General features: G+C 41.7%; 1 protein-coding gene across 1 annotated transcript in view; it reads right to left on the bottom strand.

Moving 5' to 3' along the window:
* Positions 1-21,453, bottom strand: part of CenG1A (Centaurin gamma 1A) — a 124,799-nt gene extending 103,346 nt beyond the window's left edge. The window contains exon 1 of the mRNA XM_072300152.1: positions 20,625-21,453. Within this exon, the coding sequence (XP_072156253.1) occupies positions 20,625-20,799 (175 nt within the window). The 5' untranslated portion in view covers positions 20,800-21,453. The remainder of the gene's footprint in view (positions 1-20,624) is intronic.
* Positions 21,454-24,490: the final 3,037 nt, after the last annotated feature.

Below are 24,490 nucleotides of genomic sequence, written 5' to 3'. Positions count from 1 at the left end.
CCTTGAATACCCTGGTAAAAATTGAGGCAGTAGAATCTGTGTTCCAAAATACCATAGACCTACGGCCGGCTGTAAGATTTCCAATAGCTTAGCCGGCTACACAATTTCTTATAGCCTTTTATAGCCGATGGCGACTAAGCAACTCACAGCCAGGCAATAAAGTGTATGCTAAACGTCACTAATTACGGATGCTAGGACTTAGTGAGTTTTTGGACCACTGCTCTCTTTTTGGGCCGTAGTATCTTGATTTATTTTGCGAGGAAAGCTCCGCACTTTTGATGGATGCCTGTCATTCTAATATATTAGAGCGCCTTCAGTTTCGTATGATACTGTGCAATACCTCTGGTGTGAAATAGTTGCTTCAAGCGCCGTGGCACGCTGCGGTGCGGCAGGCGGGCAGCCAGCGCGAAACGCGCATTGGCGCCTACAAACCTAACAGGGATACTTCACGCGTTGCGCAATGCGTGAAGTATCCCTGTTAGGTTTGTAGGCGCCAGTGCGTCGCCGCTCCGCTTTGTGTTAGGCTCTAATATTTAATCTGGCGGAGTCAGCGTTATTCAACTCATGATTTTGAAATGTTTGCACACTCTGTATGGATTATTCTCGTTTTAATTGATGAAAAAAAATATGTATTAAAGGAAAATATAACGTGTGTTTTGTAAATATTAAGGTGGTTCCGTATCAAACTTAATGATTTCCAAAGCACATGAATTTCTACATAATTTCTTATAGCCTTTTATAATCGATGGCGAAAAAGCAACAGCCAGGCGATAGGAACTACAGCCCGGCTGCATAATTTTTTATCGCTTCGTATAGCCCGGCCGTATGATTTTCTCCGCCCTATACAGCCAGCTATATGATTTTCTGTAGCCTTCTTTAGCCGGCTATAAGAATTCCAATGGCATTTTGAAACGCAGCTCTTATCGCCAATTTTTACCAGGGTACGTTGAATTTCTTTGTCAAATTTGGTACATGAATTCTTTAGTCTCATGACAACAGAAGTGCGATCTCAAAATTCGAAAAAAATTACAAGTAGGTAGCTGAAATTATGGAACCAATAGATGCGATATATCGCACATCACTCTGACACAAAAAATGGCAGCCGTCGAATCACCTTAACCACTTGATGACCAATGGAACGACAGTATACTCGTTGACAGGCTTTCAAAGGGTGCGATCGATTTGCAGATTCGCGCCACGTTCTCTAAATAATTGAGTAAGCAACTAGTGTGAAGTAGGCTTTATTTACGCAAAGCTGGCAACACTGTTCAGCGACTCCCGTAAGCCCTTAGGTGAGCACGAGGCTCCAACTTATAATTCCTCGATGATGAATAAATAAAGGACGCGGCAGGGCAAGACTCAGACGCGAGTGAAAGGTCAAGTTCACGAAGGGTAGGTGGCAGTGACTCCAGTGGCGTGGCGTGAATAATCGATTATCGATATCTCGCCATTTGAAACTATGGTAAAGAATCGATTACTAAGGTGTTCGCTGCGAACACCCTGATAATCGATCTTTTTTCATAGGTTTAAATGGCATAACAATCGATATATCGCAATTCACGCCACGCCACTGAGTGACTCGGGATGAAGCGAGTTTTACGAGAGTTTTTCATTTCCCGACTCCTGTCAGTTTCAATTTCCACCGCGGATGCTCCTCCGACCATGGATTTTCCGTCTCAATAGAATCCAGCTCTCAACTTTTGATAAAGGGCAAGGCTAAAACTTTTTTAATTGCATCTTCATTTTTTGCGTCTGCTAATCAATTTGAAAATTATTAAATGGGGGAGGAAATCGTCGTCTCCCGGACGAAAGAACGTAACTCCATTCCGAGGTTGCTAAATTGACTCAGACAATTCGATATTTAACAAGAATAGACCTGTGCTATTTTGGTCGAAAATTGGTATGATTTTCGCATGAAATCAGAAGAAAAATCAGTGAATTTTTCAGTCAGAAATGCCCAAAATTCTCCTGGTAAAAATGCGAGCTGCGCAAGGAAATTTGGCAACATTGAAATGCAGTTACGTTCCTTCGTGCGGGAAACGACGAAATGAGAAATACTTCAAAAATGGAGGGGGAAAATCACACAGAACAACCGTTATCTACCACCAGCGGGCCGATAATTGAAGTTGATAAACACAGCTAAACTCAAAGAATACAAAAAGGATTTAGAGGGATCCTATTGGTGGAAGCGAGTGGTTGCAATGGACAAAGGAGGTAGGTAATAGACTAACTAAAGGCGATCCACGAGAGACCCGATAGTTAGTACATCATTTCCTCCCTTAGTCTATGGGAATCACCCTTTTCAACCAATAGGGTCGCTCCATACTCCCTATGTCTTCTTTGTTTATCGCTTTGTCAATCAATTTCAATAATCAGCTCGTGGACTATCACCGTTTTGCACCAAAGAAACGTTGACCGAAAAATCGTCTACATGAGTAACATCAACTGATGAAATTGTGCCCCATAAAATGCAAAAATATTGATTACATAAAATTTTTTTCATAGCCGAAGAACTTCTAAATATTAGCATTATTAAAGGGCAAATTTTCTAAATTTACTTTATAAACGACACTCAGGTAGGATAAGTAGAGGACGGGCCTTGTTGTGCCAATACCTCAGTCTAGTTAACTTGACGCATTTAATGTTGTTGGTAATAACGCCTTGAATAATACAACTATTCGTACTCTACGAACGCGCGTGTTGCTGACGAAAAAATGGAAGGCGCTCCAGTCACTCTTGTCCGTGAAGCAGTGCAGAGTGCACGCGCTAGCGTGAGGCGCGCCGTTACGAATTAGTGACAAGGTGAAATTATCGGATGAAAGCTTGAGGCAAAAGGATAGGAAACTATGTAGTCGCTTTATTTTCTAACATCAGGATATTATAACCCACGCCCAGCGCCACACTGATCCAAGACTGCAGCGTGTCACACTGTCACTGCAAACATTCTTTAAGGGGCCAGAATGACCGGAGCGCCTTCAATTTTTAGGACGCAACACGGATGTCCGTAGAGCACGAATAGTTGCATCAAAGCGTTATTACCGATATCATCATCCTATGCTCGGTTATTTGTACTGAAGCATTGGGGGAAAATGCCGTATTAACACTCGAAAGTTGTCAAACTTCCCAAAATTCAATACGGATTGCCTGGAAAACTTATTAGCTCTTTTTTTCAATTTTTAAAGAATTTTCTGCGCAGTTTAATCTGATGATTCTAAAAATGTCAAGGAAATGCATACTTGACTTAAAGGACTTTATTCCTAACTATTATATACGTTGATATTTCCTTGGCGTAACGGTAAAATAGGTGGATGTAAGACTAAAACCAAGGTTATTTTCGGATTAAGCGCTAACAATTCTACAAGGGCGATCCATATGAGACCCACGCTTTAAATTAAAGACGTTAATAGCCTGAGACGCTGAATGTCTTAAAATTATACTAACTAACTAACTAACTAAATTATGTAGACCTACATGTAAATCATTGATTATTCGTTTTACTCCTCACAATACATTTCTAATACGGCCACTGTTTACACAATTGACGCGGTCATTGACAGCGTGATTCGTCAAATTGTTTTACTTGATTTTCCATGGAGGTATTAATTTAGCATTGATTCATCATTAATTGCACGTACTTATGCAAAAAGGAATTATGTCCGAATAAATCAAATCAAAAGAAACTATAAAGCGCACACATCGTATGTTCGTGAGATTTCAAACCCGACTCTCTCTCGATGGATGTTAGAACTTTCAACTTTCTGCATGTTGTGGGTCACTCGAAAATTGAAGTTTTTGGTCGCAAATAACGCGAAAAAAAAACTCTAAGACCTGACACCTCTTTCCCTATAAAAGCTCAGGATACTGATTTTCGAGATAGGTATGTCACATGTCACAGATTTCCACTTTCTCACTTCGTTCCCAACTTATGATGAATGTTTAATATCTCCTGACGAGTGACAAGTAAAGACACGAGACATGTCTTGTGCTCCCACGCGAGCGTCCTACGCTCACCAATGGCGTGGCGTGCTTTGCGATATATCGATTGATCTGCTATTTAAACCTATGGAAAAGGATCGATAGACACGGTGTTCGCGACAAACTTCTTAATTATCGATTCTTTACCATAGTTTCGAATGGGGAGGTATCGAAAATCGATCAGTCACGCTTCGTCACTGACGCTCATGAAAAACATACATTCGGAGCTACAGAATGATATCGTAGCTCCTCTGACGTAAAGGTATATCACCAGTGGCGTGGCATGCTTTGCGATATATCGATTAATCTGCTATTTAAACCTATGGAAAAGGATCGATAGACACAGTGATCCCAACAAACTTCTTAATTATCGATTCTTTACCATATAGCTTCAAATGGGGGGATATCGAAAATCGATGGGTCACGCTTTGTCACTGACGCTCATGGAAAAAACATACATTCGGAGCTACAGAATGATATCGTAGCTCCTCTGACGTAAAGGTGTATCACCAGTGGCGTGGCGTGAATTGCGGTATATCGATTGTTATGCCATTTAAACATATGGAAAAGGATCGATAAACAGGGTGTTCGCAGCGAACACCTTAATAATCGATTCTTTACCATAGGTTTAAATTACATAACAATCGATACATCGTAATTCACGCCACGCTACTGTACATCACTATTACCGCATGAGCCGCGGAAAGCATGATTTATACGGAAAACAGGGCTCACGTGGAAATTAAGATAGACCCTTAGGTTGGAGGAGCAACATTATATCCTTGGGCTGAAGAGTCATTTCAACGGAAAGTTTTCGAAGTAACAAATAAGTTTACCTTTTGTCGATCTTTCCTCGAAAAACGGACGGGAAAAGTCTCAAGTATAGAGAGAGTAACACAACAACGTGGGTTTATTCCGGGCGTAGAATTTCGTACACCGGATAATTTTCGGGCCGTTACCGATCTAACGAGGGTGAATTTCTAAGCATGGTTCGCATATATTGCCACGCTGAGAGAAAACGCAGGACGAACATTCGAGAGTTGCCAAACTTTCTCTGATAAAACTTTCATTTGAAAGGAAAGTTATGAAAATTTGTCTTGTAATTTTCAGATAATTTAGATCCGATCGCGCATGAAATTTCCTAAAAAATTGCCTGAAAAATATTCACAGGACTCCCAGAAAATTCATATTTTATCAAAAGAAATTTGGCAACGCTTGAAGGTTCATACGGCGTTCTTCTTTACCACGGCAGTATACGCGTGTCTAATGGTCAAACTTTCCGTGAACTTGGCGGATGGCGGATACGCTAGACGAGACCAAGGGACCGACCAACCAAGTTGCGGAAGAAATAATCAGCTCTATAAATAAGAAACTTGCGTTCAGGTTTTTCTCCTACTTTCTTGGGGCTCCAAACGCATTTCCGATCCGTACAACCAATTTTCAAACTGCGTTTTCAAAAACTGACAATAACCGACGGTTTTTATCGGTTGCTCCATCCAGACTTCGGTGTGGCTGATTGATGGGGATGCAACCTCGAATCGGCAAGAATTCGTCCTCTGCGGCTGTTATTGTGGCCTACTCATTTTAAATTAGGGAACTTTTTCTTCTCAGCGGGCTGATTATTAAAATTGATAGACTAAGCTATAGACATAGGGGCCTCAACTCAGCACCAACCCCCCCCCCCCCTCCCATTTTGAATTACGTAACGCAGGCCTGACTCAGAGAGAAAATTCCTTGATTTTCCTTAAAATTTTTCACGCCCTGATGAATCCCGGTTTTTCCGGTCCTATACACCATGTTCTAAAATTTCACCGAAACATGATTGGAACAAGTATACGGATGGGTGAGCCATTCGATTTTTCCTCGCTATATTTCCAATTTCATACCTTGCTCATACGAGCTTGATGTCAGTTCAGGTGACTAGATTCACATTATCTGTGCTTCATACCACGAGTTTAATTGGACGTAATTCTGCCAAACGGAACTATGTGCAATGAGACATGAGCCCTGATACCCATTATCATATATGCATAACAGGGCTCACGTCATAATGCACATAGTTCCGTTTGATAGAAATACGTCCAATGGGCCTGTTGCATGCAAGAGATACAGCCGCGCGAACAGACTTTTTAGAGGTTAAATGATACGAAAATTACGATGGTCACATTAAAAAAGTCTGAAATACACTCCTTACTGCGCAATTTGCGTTGTTAGGAACGCGCTTTTTCAAATTTCCCGCGTCTGGGGGCAGTTTTCTAATCACCGGAAACGAGCAAACGGCGGGCTCGAAGATTTCCGGAAGATGCCGAGTCGTTGTTGTTGTTGTTGTTATTTTTTCCTTCAGTTTGTTTACAAACCCAACGTGATCTCTTATAGTGGTCCATATACGCTTTATGCGGTACCAATCGATCAACTTTAAATATCCAACGCAATCCTTCTACATTTCCTTTCACGATATCACGAGCTCCGATTTTTAGGTTATGTTGTCAGTTTTAGTTGACCGGAAATAGCCGCGAGTTGCCGTTAATTGTTTCCGTAAGAAAACTGCCCCCAGACGCGGGAAATTTGAAACAGCGCGTTCCTAACAACGCAAATTGCACAGTTAGGAGTGTATTTCAGACTTTTTTAATGTGACCATCGTAATTTTCGTGTCATTTAACCTCTTAAAAGTCTATTCGCACGGCTGTATCTCTTGCATGCAACAGGCCCATTGGACGTAATTCTGCCAAACGGAACTATGTGCAATGAGACATGAGCCCTGATACCCATTATCATATATGCATAACAGGGCTCACGTCATAATGCACATAGTTCCGTTTGATAGAGATACGTCCAATTATAAGCCAAAGGTGCCGCGTGGAGTGGGGACTGTTTCGTTATTGTTTCACTGCTAACGTGATACAAGAGGAAAGTACTCGAGAAAAAGAGAGAATGGGCTGTTGCATGGCAATGAAAAAATATAAGAACTAAAAAAAATGAGGGGAAAGTTCGGAACTTTCCTCGACTGCCAATCTCACTTTAAGTGTTTGCCATTGTTTTAATATTATGAATAGAATTTCGCGGAATGGACCACTAGACAAGGTACGAATTTAAGCAATCTGATACATGTTTCTTAACCAGAATTTCACGTAGAACACGATTCACACTACGCAAATTACCGAAATCAACTTCTAACGAAGATATTAACGTTTTTATTTCGCACTGATTACGAGGAATTTGAACTGCCCGCTCACAAGAAACTCAAAGCTCTACGTGAGTCAAATCGCGCACTACAACGGTTTCAGCAAGCTTCTCAATCGAGCAATGTTCATTTCCACCATGTGTTGTTCAAACTATTGGTAATTTGCTATAGCTGAGCCAAAGTGGCAAGATTGAAGTTGAAGATTTTTACATCGCAGAGACTGTCATGATAAACATTTAGCGCGCGATGTGAATCACGTAGAGCATTGAGTTTTCATGAGCGGGTGGTTTGAATTCACACATCAAGAATCATCAAATATCTTAGTAAGGAGTTAATTTTGGTAATTTTCTATGTGCGTATCGTGTTCTACGTGAAATTTTGGTTACGAAACATGTATCAGAATGCTGAAATTCGTACCTTGTCTAGTGGTCCATTTCATACTCATTTCCTTACCGCGGAAAATGAATGTTGCGAGAGCCTAACGCTTGACCCATGAGAAAATAATTGAATATCATTTGATCAGCGTAAAACTTTTGAAATTTAGTTCGATTGGAATAAAATTTTCACGGGACCAGAAGCAGAAGAATCCTTAGGGAGAGAATCTGAGCAATAACGACTCAGCTGAAAAATATTCGATCCTTTTCGATAGGTTTACATGACAGATCAATCGATGCATCGCAAAGCACATCACGCCACTGCTGACTCAATTCTTCCTCCTGAGATTTTAGACCGGTAAGTGGGAGGGGTGAGTCAGAGTTAAACAAGCATTTATTGATGCATGATTTCGTAGTTAATAAAACCCACTGACGACAGCTTGCTACACGATCCGATGCAGGTTAAATGGCATATTAGCATCGAGTTAACACGCAGCTTACGAGCAGTTTAGGTTGATCAGACCACACGTATCACGCAGAATCCACCTCATTGTGGTGTTCAAAACCGCAGAGAGATTTAAACGAAGCTAAATACCAAGATTCGCTAACCGCGATGCAGATCAGGGAAATGCGGGGTCGGCACTCAGTAGTGTTTCTTGATCCGGAATTGAATCAGTTTGTGGTAGGAGAGCGTAAGTGTAGAACAATCAATTTGTATTGCATTTTTAACCTTCTAAATGGAAGGCACTCACTCATTTTCTGCGAGTTCTTGGTTTTCTTTGGCTAAAAGAGCAATGTTCTCAAATTGTTGTTTGTACGTAACGGTTACTCTACTTAAATAACGAAAATGATTGATTAACATTCAGAACTCACTTTCAACCTAGGTACTTTTTTTTTTTTTTTACTTTAGAATGTTGTAGTTTTCCATCATTTTCTTTATACGAAGGCGGGAGTCCAATATTTCAAATGAGCCTGAAAGAACAGTAAAAATATTCCCGCTGAAAGAGTTACTTCAGACCTGTCGAACGAACGATGACCCTTTCTTTGAAAAATCTAGGTAATTTATTGTCATCGTGCTTGACGAGAAAATCAATTTTTTGTCTCTCTGTAGAATTTTATTTTGGGCCTTATGCTCATCTAGCGTGCACTGATTCAATAAAAGTTTTCATATAAAATAAATTATGACTTTCAAATTTCAAAAAAAGGGTTTTATCGTTTGAAAAAATCAAGTTATTCAGGCTCTAATCACAAAGCGTTAGATAATTATAGGTCTCAAAATGATGATAATTCATAAAAAAAGCCTCACCTTCCTTCAAAAATTTTTATTAATAGAACTGAGGTCATTTGCGAAGAAAAACGACTATCACCGCAGCACCGGTCCAGGGAAACTCTGAGAGCTACATTCTCTCAGAATCCATCTTAGTTGGTAATTCGTCACCAGTGGTGGCGCGGCGTGGCGTGCTTTGCAATCTTTGTTGCAATCGGTTGTTCTGCCCTATAAACATATGGAAAAGAATCGAACGAGCATCTTATCAATCGATTCTTTGCCACAGTTTCAAATGGGGAAATATCGATAATCGATCAATCACGTCTTACCACCGTTCACGCAGGTGAGGATCTAAACCCATCTTTGTGTTTTCACAATAGTATTCCTGTAATAACTTCTTGTGCACCGCGATTTAGCCCCACGGGGGTCTTCCTAAAATCTTCCAATCATCTTCTTCTCAAGTATTTGAGCCACCTACAATAATCCTATTCATCGCGCTGATCTATGCAACACCGAGACGTAAAACTGCGGGCTGATTATTAAAAATGACGGACAAAGCGATAAACAAAGAGGATATAGAGGAAATGGAGCGATCCTATTGGTAGAAGCGGCTGGTTGTAATGCGCGAGGGCTAACTAAAGGTAAAACACGAGAGATCCTATAGTTAGTCCACCATTTTCCCCCTTAGTCTATAACGATCACCCGTTTTAAGCAAATACACCCGGTGTCTACTGAAACTGACTGGCAAAAATCAGTACTTTTATAGCACTATTTCAGTGCTTTCCCAAACATTTCAGAACCGCTCAACAAAAATATTTATTGTTAGTAATTTTTCTGTACCTTAACGTGATGGATTCGCAAATTTTCAAAAATTACAAATTCACTTGTGAATCGCGACAAAAATGGCGCGGCTACCAAATTCGAAGGTCAATATTGGCCGGAAATTACACGATAGCTGCACAATCGCGGTTTGGTAAATGGATTGCATACTTTGCAGGCTGTCTCAAACAACTTGCGTGGAGGTATGAAGCGAAAAAATTCCGGACGTTCTCACAGAATTTCCGTACTTTGTCCGGCCGCCCCTAAAAACCGGTACTACTTCCGGATTTCCCAAACCAGAAGACACCCTTCCAATAGGATCGCTTCATTTCCCTTCGTATTCTTTGTGTATCGCTTCGTCTATCAATTCCAATAACCGCTCGCCGATCGGATCTAGGCGCTCGAATAACATGCACCTGTTCTGCCCTCCTAAGGAAGAACGCCGTATGAACAATCGAGAGTTGCCAAATTTCCATCGATAAAACATGTACTTTTGACGACATACATGCACATCTTTCTTTGAAAGGAGGGGTATCGTTAAGGGCCTTTTTTGGGCCCGCCATGAAATTCCTCAACTCCGCGATTTTTTGGTCATTGAAGGTCTATATTTTACGGAATGCATCATGGTTTGGTCATTTCCGATCTATTTCGGGGTCTACCACTGGCCTAAACATGGGTCTGCAGGCCAATTTTGGCGAAAAATGCGGGTTTTTCAGCATTTAACGCGATATTTCAGACCGATCCCTTCGGAGGACAAAAAACTCCTTCAAGTATGTTCAATAGGGATGTAACAGAGTCACTTTGGCCAATTTTCGTCGATGTAAAACTTTGCGCTCAAAGTTGTCTGAAACTTTAGGGAAAAAATATTCACGATTTTCTGGGAGACTTCGGTTTTTTTCGAAGGAAACTTGGCAACTTCTGAAGGCTCATACGGCGTTCTTCCTTAGCACGGGAGCGTTCGACGTGGCGCAGGCGCGGTACGTGCAACCTCGCTTCCTGTTGCGAGAGAGCTATTTGATACAGTTCGGCAATTGCAAGTCGGCCTAAGCAGCCCTAGCGCGGGGGGTGGGGGGCGGAGGGGCCGGGGGGGGGGGGGATCGAGCAATGTTATGAATGAAGTCGAGCGTCACGGGGACGCTCGACGTGGCGTCGATCTCGTGGAGCGCGTCGCGGCGCCGTCATTGACGCGGTGCTGATAATAACGAGCGACGACGGACGACGGACGAGCGCGGACGAACGAGAACGAGCGACAACTCTGAGCGTCGTCGCGTCGCGTCGAATCCTGGGCCGCGCCCTCCCATTCTGCCGTGCTAAGGAAAAACGCCATATGAGAATTCGACAGTTGCCAAACTTCCACCGATAAAATGTTAATTTTTGGGGAGAGTTTTGAATATTGTTCCTTGAAATTTTCAGATACTGAAGATTGGATTGCGAATGCAATTCTGTGAAAAATTGGCAGGAAAATATCCAAAAGATTTCCAGCGAACTCGCGTTCTGTCGGACGAAATTTGACAGCGCCTGAAGGGACACGCGGCGTTTTTCTTTAGCACGATTGTGGGCTGCCGATCTAGCTCGCCTCTCGCTCTCCGTCCCGATCGATTCTGTAAATTCCCATCATTTTCCGCGCAGGATTTATTTGCAGGGTTTCCGTCAGTGGCGTGGCGTGCTGTGCGATATATAATTGCTTTGCTATTTAAATAAATGGAAAAGGATCGATATACAGAGTGTCCGCAACGAACACTTTTATAATCGATTCTTTACCATAGCTTCTAATTGGAAAATGTCGATGATCGATCGTTCACGCCACGCCACTGGTGCGATGTATCAATTGATTTTTCTTTGAATTAGATGGAAAAGGATCGATATACAGGGTGTCCGCAACGAACACTATTAATAATCGATTCTTTACCATGGCTTCAAATGGAGAAAATATCGATGATCGACGATCACGTCACGCCACGCCACGCCACTGGTTTCCGTCCGCGGCGACGTGCATCTGATGAATCAATACATCGTACATAAATAAAAACTGCAAACATATACTACATAAGAACAGAGGAGGGAAAACCTCACAAATTATTTTTCCTTGACGATATAAAACTATAGACTAAAGTAAAAAGTTAAGTTAGACTAACCGAGATATGGCGCTTTGAAAAATTCGATTTATGACATCATCCACCGCGGTAGTGACACCCTTGGTTTCTTCCACCGGGCTTTCATCAGTCAGGAAAACACTCAAATTTGCTCTGGTTACTCAACATGTTACTCGGATGAAAGCAAGGAGGAAGAAACCAAGGGTGTCACTACCGCGGTGGATGACGTCATAAACCGAATTTTTCAAAGCGCCATATTTCGGTTGATATTGAACGTAGAAAGTTGCTGTTTGAACAGATCTAAATATTATTAGCTGATCTACAAGAATCAAGCATCAAAATACGATTCCAAGACCAGCGCAACTGACCCATTCCTGAAATTTTCCTGATTTGACTGAATTTTTTCGGGTGTTTCGTCCTCTGAGTTCTGACTTGCCTTCACACGACAGGTCCCTTAATCGTAAGAGTCCTGAATCTCTGTTATATGTATAAGAAGAAAAAAATTGTTTCCCCTGCGTGAATTATACGCTTGTTATCGGAGAGTGTTGACGCGACTCATATCTTAATTGGAGCAGAGACTCGTGTGAGGCGAGAGGATCCATCGGCCCCCATCATTGGAGCATACTCGTACAGATGGAAACCATTCCGGAGCAGAATATAGTAATATTGAATACGCCTACTTGCCGACACCCGATATAGGCCTGGAACAGTTTCCTTGGGGGTGGGGGGAGGGGGGTGTGCTAGTACACCTCGACGAACACAGAAGCAGCAAGCAGCATAGCAGACGCAGAAGCACTCTCGAGCAACACTGCCAGATTTCTAAAGAGAATCGCGCGGATCGAGGCGGTTCGGATTCCGAAAAATCGCGCGAATCCTACAAAAATGGGTCAGGAAATTTCGCCAACGAGCGCGTTCAAAGGTCAGTCTAAAAGTATAAGGACTCCGTTTAAAACTCGGATCTTGGAAACAGAAAATCAGAAGACTGCGCCGCAATGATGATGGGTCATCAGGGTGTCTACTAAAACAGGCTGACCAAAAATCAGTACTTTTACAGTATTTTTTCAGTACATTCCCAAGAAATTCAGTACCGCCTCAACGGAAAAATCACACCGCGCGTGAAAACTTCCCGACTTTCCCTAAGAATTCCTTGTGTTTCCATGACTTTTCAGGTTTTCCAGATCGCCGGAAACCCTGGGACTCATTTTCCAAAAGAGAGATAACCAGGGTGTCTACTAAAACAGGCTGGCCAAAAATCAGTACTTTCACAGTGCTTTTACACGACATTCCAAAAAATCCAGTACCTCCTCGACAGAAAAATTCAAAACTTTTTCAGTGCCTTCATTTGTCGAAATTCAAATTTCTCGCTCAAATTGCGACAAAAATTCCAAAAAAATGAAACAAAATTCCGAACTTCTTGCGAAATTTTCGCACTTTTTCAGTACTTCCGGACCGGCCTTGAAAAATCAGTACTATTTCCGGACTTTCCGGAAACTCCGGACTTGTAGAAACCCTGGATAACTCTTATTTTCGCTCCAAAGCTTGGAGCTCCCAGCTGAGATGAAGGATTCAAACTGGTGCCCGACGTGACAACTGTTTTCAGGGCCGAGGCTGGTTCGTTTCCAGGCGGCTCGGCTCTTGAAGTCATGAGCGCCTTCTGGCAGAATGACTGATCCAATCACACTTCCACTTTTCTCGGGCCCCGCAGCGCCGCGCCGCCGCCTTCGAAAGCCGCCTTCCGACCATCTTCCCGCTAAACGTGAGACCTGAACCGCCGATTCGATACAGCTCAATCGCTATCGCTACCGCCAGGTGACAAATCGGAGGGAACCGAAAAGTCAATTAGAGCGATTCGTTTTCGTTTTAGGAGGTAGTCGGTGGTGAACCTGGATCCTGACATAAGGGCGTAACTACACATGGAGATGAGCCCGGAAAAGCATTGAAATGTACGGAGGACAGGGTTCATTGCAGAGTGCATTTACGCCCTTATGTTAGGTAGGCGACGACAATTACCGTTCCCTTGATGTACCTTGATGCAAGCTAGGAATCAAACTTCCTGAAATGGCGTTGTAGGAAAAATATGAAGAAAATTGACTATTTTCGAGGGGTTTAAACCTGAGAGGCAGGAGTGCAGAAAGTTCAATTTGGCGGAACTTTTCACACGATGCGGGATTTTTTCCTCACTGACTTCCCGGAAAAATTCCTCTGGTTCTCGAATTTTTCGAAGTGAGCGAATTCCCTCACATTTCATCGCCCCTCTGACGTAAGGGCGTAACTCATTGTCCACTCGAGGCCTGCCTCACATTAATTTATTTTAAAGCTTTCTGGGCTCATGCGAAAACTGAGATACGCTCTCACGTCAGAAAAGCGACGATTTCAAGGGTCCAAAGACGTATTCCCACAAGTTTCAGTCGTTTCACGTGACACGCTGAATTCACTCTCGACTTACACGCATCCTCTCCTGGAAAAAATGAAGCGCTAAAATTCCTCCTGTATATCTGGGAGAAGCTATTTTTTTAAATAATTCCCGGGGGAGGCTCCCGAACCCCCTGCGGCTGGGGGTTGCTTGTCCCCCAGACCAATGCCCTCCTCCCCCCGACTCACTCTGGATGCGTCACTGGTGTTGAACCCTGTCATCCATAAAACTCAATGGTTTCCCGGGCTCATCTCTGAGTGTAATTACGCCCTTTCGTCAACCAAGCGACAAAACGTGATGACACGCCGGGTTGACGTTACAGCATGCGCAGAGCTGCAGCGTGCGTCATTGGACTCACGAGTTGGCTACAAATGACAACATTACCATGTCACTCGTTCCATTCTCGAGAGGTTCTTAAACTTCAATAACGCTGCATGCTATTATGTCGGGTAATTAAACGAGAGATAATAGACATTGTGCCATATCTTACGGCTATTAATGGATTAAACTTTGAATTTTCTGAAAGAAAGAATAGAGTGCGGGCGACGATTTACGATGATGATACAGACACAAAGCAAGAGGGAGATGATCGACAGAGCTGATTAGATTACTAAAATATGGGGTAGGTAACTTAACAGACAGGTATGGTTAATTTACCCCAAATTTTGAGTTACTCTGCATTCTCCTTCCTATATCGTCACCTAATTCGTCGCTTCTGTCGCGAAAGAACGTAGCTACATTTCAATGTTGCCCAATTTCCTCTTGCAAATTGCATTTTTACGAGGAGAATCTTTGTCTTTTCTGACTGAGGATTTCGCTGATTTTTCTTCTGATCTCATTTTCTCTCATCTCATTTTTCTTCCCCTTCCTCCCTCCCCCGGTTAACGCACCTATAACGCAGCAGTACATCCCCTTTTTGAATTACGTAACGCTGGTCGGACTCCCCGTTCCCGCTCAAATTTTCAAAAAATCAAGAAAACGCTGAGAAAACAGTTTGAAAAAAAATTCGATCGGCATTTTCTCTAGAGATATTTCGCTTAAATACATGCATAGACGGGAGGGGGGGGGGGTGAATAAGGACATTACGCGTTCATCGGTGGGGTTCCGCGCCGAGAAGATTCATTCGGGAAGGGCAGGATTTTAAATTTTTCGCACGTTTTTTTTCTCTCGGCTCGGATTGGCTAAGTAACGCCGGGCTTGACTCCATCTCCCCCATTGTAACGCACCGTAACCCTGGATCAAAATCTCCCTCCCCCTGATTGCGTTACGTAATACTTGAACGGCTCTTTCTGGCTATTGACGGTGACATACGTCAGAGCTGAACTCCCAATTTCGAATTCGTAAGTCACCGTTAGTGGTCGTAGAGCGATAATAAAAATTTCAAAAATATTTTCCTGAACGTAATTTTTCAATGAGGGCTTTACATCTAAAAAGCGCCTCAATTGAGGTTACTCTTTCTTAGTGTGCATGAAAAATATGTTGGCTGCAGGAGCAAGCCCTGTCGGTTATAACCCAAGACTGAATGGGTTAATGCGGTTGTACATACAAGTGGCAATTTGCACGACCTCCAGACTGGACTCCTTTAAACGCACGACGTCTATTAGACCTGCAGCTTCCCTGCTTCCCCTCCGCTTTTAATTACTGCGTCTTGGACTTGGATCACGGCACGAGACCTCTTAATCAGCGAATGAGTTGCTTCGTGCGGCGAGTGGTTAGCTTTGAAAGCTCGGGGTCAAAGTAGGTATGTACCTAGCAGTAGCATATCGAGACTTACGGCGAAAATCATGTCCATAGGTCTTGAGTCATTTTTCTCATGAACATCCCGACAACTGTAGAGGGCAGCAATTTGAGACAAGTGAAAAACCAAGATTTTCCTTCATTTTCGCGCTCGGTATCCGCTTTGACCAAAGATGTTTCATAAAAAATGCATGCACATTTCCGTGAACACTGAAAACATACGCGATTTTTCCAGCGGTTTTGTAAGACCGCGGAACCAGCGGTATAAAATGTACGCGATTGTCATCTAAGTATCGCAGCAAATACTCGATTTTGCCAGAGGATTTCTAACAAAGTGAGAAATTACGCGTTCTACGCCTCAATATCGCAGCAGTCACGCGATTTTTCTGGCAATTTTGTAATGACATGAGTAATCACAAATATAGCTATGGAGTTTGCGGCATTCAGTAACTTCAGTAATTTGAGACAAGAAGAAAGCTAAGATTTTCCTTAATTTCGGCATGATACCACATGACTACTTCGGAGTTTGAATAGTTGCGCGCTTGGTTTCTGATGCTTTGATTAGTGTTGATTGATAAGACATTTTTATGCATATCCGTGAATATTAAAAAATCCCACGATTTATCCAGTGGTTTTGTAAAATCAGAAGTAATTATACGAGTTTTTTTTTTTAATATTGCGACAAATACGGGTTTTTTTTACAGCGGTTTAGTAAAACATAAAAATTACGCGTATTTCACCCAGGCTTGGACTGGCCATAGGGCCAATCTGCCATTGGCAGATACGCCCCCTTGGCGCGCCGAAAACGCGCCCCTCTGACAGATAGCAAAATAAGAGGAGAAAAAAAATTACGACCTAGAAAATATGCGGAAAATGTCTTAAATGAACGGAGGAAGAGAATTAGGAGTAAAGAAAGGTGCTTTGACGCATGATAATGGTGGACAGAAGTCCAAGAACTACTTTTTGAACCGCGAACACATTTCTGTGAAATTTTCTCCTTTTTTTGACGTACAGGCGCTTTATCATACCTATCCCTCCTTCATTCGCTTCATGTAACTCCCTTAGAAGCGATGGTCGGTTCGATTTTTAGACATAAGCACCCTTTATAGACCTCTTGAGAGACCTTTGAATAAATTTCTTCTTATTCAAAATAACTGTTGATTTGGACATACCATAGCATATCTCGGGCAAACTTAACCTTAATTTATCTCCAAATTCAAAAATAAGAGACATATAAAGTGTAAACGCGATACAACTATTCGCGCAAGATGGATGTCCACATTGCATATGAAAAATGTAAGACGCTATGGCGAGAGTCGTGAATAATCTGCTCTACGCTACTAGTTTGAGGCACCATTACGAATAAGACAAACGCAAACAAACACAATATGGAAATAAAGCAAGGAAAATGATGAGCGTTAACGACGGCGCAGAGGTATAAACTATTCATACTTGATGGACGTCCGTGCTGCGTCTGAAAAATTGAAGGCGCGATGACGCGAAGCGTGAGCTCTTGATGCTCTGCTATATGCTTTCAATGAGGTGTCACTCAGATTCGATAGAATAGTTAAAAAAGAGGCCCGAACACATCTCTCCTACCTTCGGCTGTGTTATTCACGTAGTGCTTGAAGCACAATTACGAATAAGACAAACGCAAACAAACACAATATGGAAATAGCGGGAGGGAAAAGATGCGCATTTACGACGGCGCAGAGATACAACTATTCGTACTTGATGGACGTCCGTGCTGAGTCTTAAAAGTTGAAGGCGCGATGACGCGAAGCGTGAGCTCTCAATGCTCTGCTATATGCTGTCAATGAGGTGTCGCTCAGATTCGCGGGAGAAAAGTTAAAAAAGAGGCCTGAATACGTCTTTCCTGTCTTTAGCAGTGTTGACACTCTTTTACTACTACTACTACACTCGTTCTTTCTTCTTTTTTCAGGTTCTTGTCTGACTTTTTTTAAGGATGGATTTGCAGACTTACGTCTTAAGCTCGTGTATACCGCAGCTTTGGCTCGGTTCTCTTGGAAATAATGGTGCTTCGATGCGTATAGTGGCTTCAATTTTTTATGTTTTCTTTAATTTCAGAAGTCTATCGGTTACTTATATACGTTCAATTTTGCAATTTTTACTCTATACGATAAATAAACGTTGAGCCTGAAAATAACGTAAACTTGCGCTGCTTTGCCAAAATTTTCTGAGCCCCTCTCCGCGTAGGGGATGCCCTACCAGGAAATATCACATTACGCCCCTTCAACCAGCCAAGGGTAGACGCCCTCGGATGCGAGCCAGTCCGACCCTGATTTCACCTCAATATTGTAACAGCAAAACCGCGCTTTTTCCATCGATTTTGTAAAGAAATTAAAAATTACGCCTTTTTCACCTTAATATAGCGGCAAGCAGTATACTCCGGAGTTCTACTGGTTGCGCACTTGATCTCCACATTTAACGATGCGAGCATGAAACCGACATACATTTCCTTCATTTTCGCGTGATACCCTGTGACTACTCAGGTGTTTGAATAGTTGCGCGGGGCCGTCCCGTCTATAATTACGTCACCCATTTTCTCCGACTTTATGACCCCTCCCTCACCTCCTACACCTACACTGCCATGCTAAGGAAACACGCCGTTTGAATCTCCAGGCGTTGCCAAGTTTCCTCTGATAAAAAAAGAATTTTTTGAGAAAATTGTGAATATTTTTTTCCTAAATTTGGAGACTACTTATTTTGTACGCAATTTAATCTAAAACATCTGAAAATGTCAAGGAAATATATACATAAATTTCGTTAAAAATACCTGTTTTATCCGAGGAAATTTGGCAACTCTCGAATGTTCATACGGCGTTCTTTCTCGGCACGGTAGTATAGGTTACTCACATCCAGACCCCTCCCCCTAAAAAATTATGTCATTTCAAGCGTAACCCCCTTTTTTGCGTGGTGTGGGATTATAGCAAACCTTTGCTGCAGGTGTATCGCACATTGATTCATGAGTTGAAATGACTCGAAAATAACGTTGCGCACATTAATAGAGTCTAGAATCCACTCCTTTTCTCATTGCGATTCAGTGAGGTCAGTACAATTATAAAATGGTTGCGTGCAGCTGGTTTATGGGCATTACAATAAACATGACCTTTGAATAACACATAGCAAATGCTGTTCCGACTACCCTAGGTGGGTATTTTTTGTTTCAGTCATTGACATGGGGAACGTTAGTGGTTTTTAAATTAAAATCTGTTTGAATAATTTTTTGGCTTTTCCGTCAGAACCAAAGTAGAACTTGATGCACAATAAAGTTTTTTGATCACAGTTCCCTATTATGGTGTCAGCTTTCCACTAGAAGGCTAGAATTGCTCTTCCGCAGTGGTCGTTTACGGTAGCTGGACTATATATCTAGCCTAAATTACAACGTAAATAAACGATAACCATTTCCTGATTAGACCAAGAGTGGAAATCAGTCTGTGAGAAAAATGCCCATTGATGACAAATTAAATTCTGAAAAATGATCCGATGAAAAATGTACGATGGTCTAAAAAGATTGATGCCTCTAGGAGAGGTAGGTCTGGGACAATTTAATACAGGCTGCACTATTTACATTCGGTGCTGTGGGTAGACGCTGTTAATTTCCATTCAAGACCATAAGTTTATAATAATGTTAATAGCCATTTGGCTTTTAACTTCAGAAAAAAACTAAACCCTGCTTAAGACCTGTAAAGAGTTTAAGAGTTATTTCTTCATGTTCATATTTTCAGAGTAAAACTTAAGGTCCTGCCATATTCTGACATAAGGCTGTTTTTAGGGGTGAAGATGTCATCAGATAAGTTTGCAGTAGTTTACTTTTGACTGTAACGTGCTGTAGACCAATTTATAATTCTACGCACTGCAACTGCATTCCTCCTGCAGTCAACTTTGATGGGTACCTAATGGAAAACTGCATTGCAGTTGCTTGCGAATAAGAAGTAAACAACTGCCAACTTATAGACGCAATTAGTGCCACACCACAGAAAAACGATGTATATCGATTCTTTCGCATTGGTAGCGTTGAAAGAGGTTAGGCCAGTGTTATTGTTTCAATCTAATTCAATGTAGTGGAGAATCCCTATGATGAAGTGCTACTAATAACGTCTATACGACACCCCTAGTTTGTTTAGTCTGAAAAATTCCAAATCTTAGTTTGGGCATACTCTTTCTCACCTACGTAGTCCCTAAAATCTAGCGTAAACCAATGGTGAAAGTCAAAAAACGCATATCCTAGTTACAACATTTCAAAATCTTCACTCTTATATACTTTCTTAGAGGTGTTGTCAGCTCAGTTAGCACTTGTTTACATTCCGCTTGCAAGCAATTGGCCAATAGCAATTGAGGATTGATCATGGCCTGATCGTGCGCTTAGTCAATTCTTGATCCCTATTCGAGGACTGCATTTCATACACTTGCAAACGGAATGTCAACAGGTGCCAATTTAGCTGAAAAATTGTTACCTCACCTCTGAAAGAAAAGAAAAGGAATGTTCTTCTTGAAATTGCCATGCATATTTCGTACGCTACTAAAAATATTAGTACTTTATGAAGTAGTGAATCAAGATACTTGATTTTCTACTTTCATCATCAAAATGATACGTGTCAACAGGTTGATTGAAGTTGTATGCAGCTTCAGACTTAAGCTTTGGTAAGTGATATTAAAATTCAATTCTGTTGACTTGAGTTTTTTCTTTTAGAATACAGTATGCTACTACATCCAAGATAGATCAGGAAAAAACAATCCTTACCTTCAATGCAAACAACGTGATCACGGATTTGTTGCGTTATCAAGGGATCTGGAATCAGCTCGATCAAATCATAGATGGCATAAATTGATGGATGGACACTTTCGAATCTTGTAATTTCTTGGCGGATAGAGAGAGAGTTGTTATTTAGAGACTGAAGAAGCGGTCTGGCATTCATTTTCCACCGAACAATTGAAACTTTTCCATAGTAAACTTGCGATCACAATAGCCGGACAGCACGCACACAACTACATTTGTCCCGTATACACTATACACTCCATGATGGATCCTTCCATAAAAAGATCCACTAGACTCTGGACAGAGTTAGTCTGAACTTGAGACAAAATTCATGAAGGTACCCTGATTTATCTTTCAAATTCATGTGGGCTGTGACACAATGATACAAGTTGAGGACAACAATATACCCACTTTCTAGAGTTTACAAGGTCGACACTTCAGAGCACTCTAATATCTGATCCTCACTCCTGGCCTCAACTAGCTATAAAGGATGTAACACATCAAAATAAAGTAATGAGAACTGACGACACGTAAAGCCCAGCAGCATTGTATTCTCTGCCCTACTAAAAACAAACAGGTCCCTTCGAGGAAACAAGTCCACAAAAGTAGGAATTAAATAGGAACGTACGACCCGGTACGTCAAGTTTTAACGTTGGCACGACGCACACGATTAATATGAACGCGACACGAATTTACAGTTTCGGAAAATTCATGTTAAAGATACACAAAACAAAAAAATAAGAAGTTATCAACGTGTGATCGCAATCGCCGAACTGCCGTGTGACAAGTAAACAATGCCAGGCGCCATATTGGAATCTGCAGTTTCCTTCAATCTCGTTGGGGATGCAGCCAGCCAAGCACGCACTGCGGGCTGTGATGCCGGATTTCCACTGCGAGATCCTAAGCTCATTTCGCGGGTGATTCCACAAGCTTTATTCGCGAGATTACTGTGGATGCTCGTAGAAATAACGCCCTCATGGAAGTATGAATCTTCGTGAAATTTCAGGCATGCCCCTGTGGTACGAAGAATTAAAGGGAAATTTTTACAGCGGACGCTGGCACCAAAGGAAGGGGAGCCTCGTGCTGGGAGGAGAGGGGGATGGGCGGGGGATCCCTATGAGCGCCGAAGTAGGATTCGGGTGTTTTCCCCGGAAAACTCGGGTGAAGGTCAGCTGAATATATCGACGGGACGACGGCGTAAAATCCGCAATCACATATCCGTTCGCGGTGTTTGGAAGTCTCTGCTCATATTTTACTTTTTTAAGGATAACAAATCGATATCGTCCCTAAAAGTTTTTCGCGGAATTTTCTTCGCGTCGAGGAGGAAAATAACGCCGGCTTTCAAGAATTGACCTTGAGTAGTATTCCGATTTAAAAAATGAAGTGTGACAGGAAAGTCTGCGACGTCGCAAACGGAGATAGGTGGTTGCAGAATTACACCCGGCTTGTCACACAGTCTGAGATATCAGCTTATTTCATAAAATATACGTTTTTCCATTTGTCAAATATTTTAAGAAATATCTGTACTTAACGTTTTATTTTTGTAGACACTCTAACACTCAACACTTAAACACACACTAACACTTAAACTTATTCGATAATATCCTGTTCTCTCGAGTCACAAGATATAAATAAATTTATTTAATTTATCGCCCTTGCGCATTAGATGTAGACACCTGGATTTTTTTCTAACCTTGCGATTTATCCCTGCTCTTTTACATAGACCAGAAGGAGTTTCCTTCCGTCTTCCCCTATATTCTTTTTTAATTCCTCAACTTTTACTATCTCTTTTTTTATGTTGGATACCTGTCATGTTTAAAACATATTGAGGCGTGCTCGTGCTCTAACATCAGTATTTCAGTTCCAAAATTTACGCAATGCATCGTATAGTTAGGGAAAGATCATAAATAAAAAGAAAGTATTGAAAAATTGAACAATATTAATGAGTGGTAAAATACTTCAGTAAAATTGTAAATATCAATCGTGCAAGAATCCGGAGACCTTCGAATTCTCCAACCCCTCCCCCCCTCCCATCGAAAAGAGGAATAAAATAAACTAATGAAAATGTATGAATTCATTTTTCAAAGAGGAATTACAACACTATGCAATGAAACGCTGGCATGCTCCTCAGTTATTATTACAGTCGTGATCGCTGGTCGTGATCCCAGAGTAGAGAGCGCCTTCAAAATAGAACGATACTACTAATGGTACAAGAACTGTGCGGCCTTAGTCCGTCGTGGAATTGAGGATCCGTGTTCCGCTCTCTTCCCGATTCGAATGGACATGTAAACAAAGTGCTGACGAAACAATGCTGCAACAAACTTATACAATTGTTGAAGCTCTTAAAGCTCACATAACATAGAAGTCAGCAATTGCGAAAGTTTTGGACTATGAAAAATTAATCTTTGGTAAGTAAAATAAAGTGAAGTCATTCGTGATGATAAAACAAAAGTCTGTATTCTACATTTTTCCAGCATTTCGATGCTTCTTTTCGCAAAATTATCTCCCAGATTTGGCAAGAAGATGTTTTTGCAATGTTTTGCGGTACCAAAGCGCCAGTAAACATGGTGACGAACTTTTGAGCCAAATAATCGATGGTCAAAGTGTGAGTTGTGAAACCATATGTCTCCTTTTGCGACTTTGCAGACTTCCTGTTACTCTTAATTTTTCCCTTGAAATCTACCCCTACCCAACGTAATTTCTTGAAAATTCCTTGATTTTTCCTTCTTATCGGCAGAAATTTCTGCGTAAATTTCAAGCCATGAAGTTGGCCTGATTCTCTTGACAAAAATAAAATAGGACCGAAAATTTTGAAACACCGCGATGGAGTTACCTGGTTTCACACTTTGACCATCAATATCTCTTTAGTGAAAGTCGAAAAATATGTAACTCCATTGCAGCGTTTCAAAAACTCCGATCATGTTTCATTCTTTTATTAAGAATAACCTGCATTATAATGAGCATACATTTACACCATGGTTGACGGAAGAGATTCTTTTATTGGTTCTTCGTGGTTTATGTCCCATTCTCAACTCTGAAGAAAAAAAGAGTCTACATGAATCACTTTTATTTGCTCTCAAAGTAAAGTTTTTGACAGGCAACTATTCGAGCTCCTCTGTCGGATTGTTGCCTATCCAGCTTCATTGAATGCGAACTTCGGCTGTCAAAACCTGCGAATGCGTTGCAATGCATAGACTACAGGGCCGGATTTACTTACTTGCCGCCCATGGGCCGCCTGTATTTTGCCGCCCCCTTCTCATTCGTTTTGAAACATCAATTAAAACCATCAAGTGAACGTGCCGGATGGGGAGAGGCGTATAAGACGCGTTTACTTGTGTTGGTCACATTTTTTGCGAAATCCCTGTCTACACTACTAGCAAAAGTTCACGGAACTTGGCGCGAAAGTTAAGTTCCGTAAACCTATCTCTGTATGGACAAGGCCCTCCATTTATAAAAAACGAACCAAACAATTATGAAAGAACAAACATAAATGTGGTTTAGTAATTTTACCTTCCGCCGCCGCGCCGCGCTGACCGCACTGTGTTTGGCGCAATGCGTGAAGTATTTCTACAGTTTTACACAGGCCCGCCACAAGGGGGGGGATACTGGGTCCCTGGTACTGGGGCCCGGGCCCCGGAGGGGGCCCGTGTTACACGTGAAAAACCACTACGCATTCACATGCAACCTTATTTCATAAGAAAAAGTGAAAAATTTACCCTAAAAATCTCGCAAAATGTCAATAGATTTTCAGAAACACGCTGGGGCACTGTAGAATTCTTCTTAAATTTTCCAAGAAGCATACTTCTTGGAAAATTTCTATCTATTTTCAAAATTTTCAGTACAGAGGGATA

Source organism: Bemisia tabaci, chromosome 4 (assembly GCF_918797505.1).
Source record: "Bemisia tabaci chromosome 4, PGI_BMITA_v3".
NCBI lineage: Eukaryota > Metazoa > Arthropoda > Insecta > Hemiptera > Aleyrodidae > Bemisia > Bemisia tabaci.
Note: the sequence above shows the minus strand (reverse complement) of the source record. Positions and strands in the feature narration are given on the sequence as shown.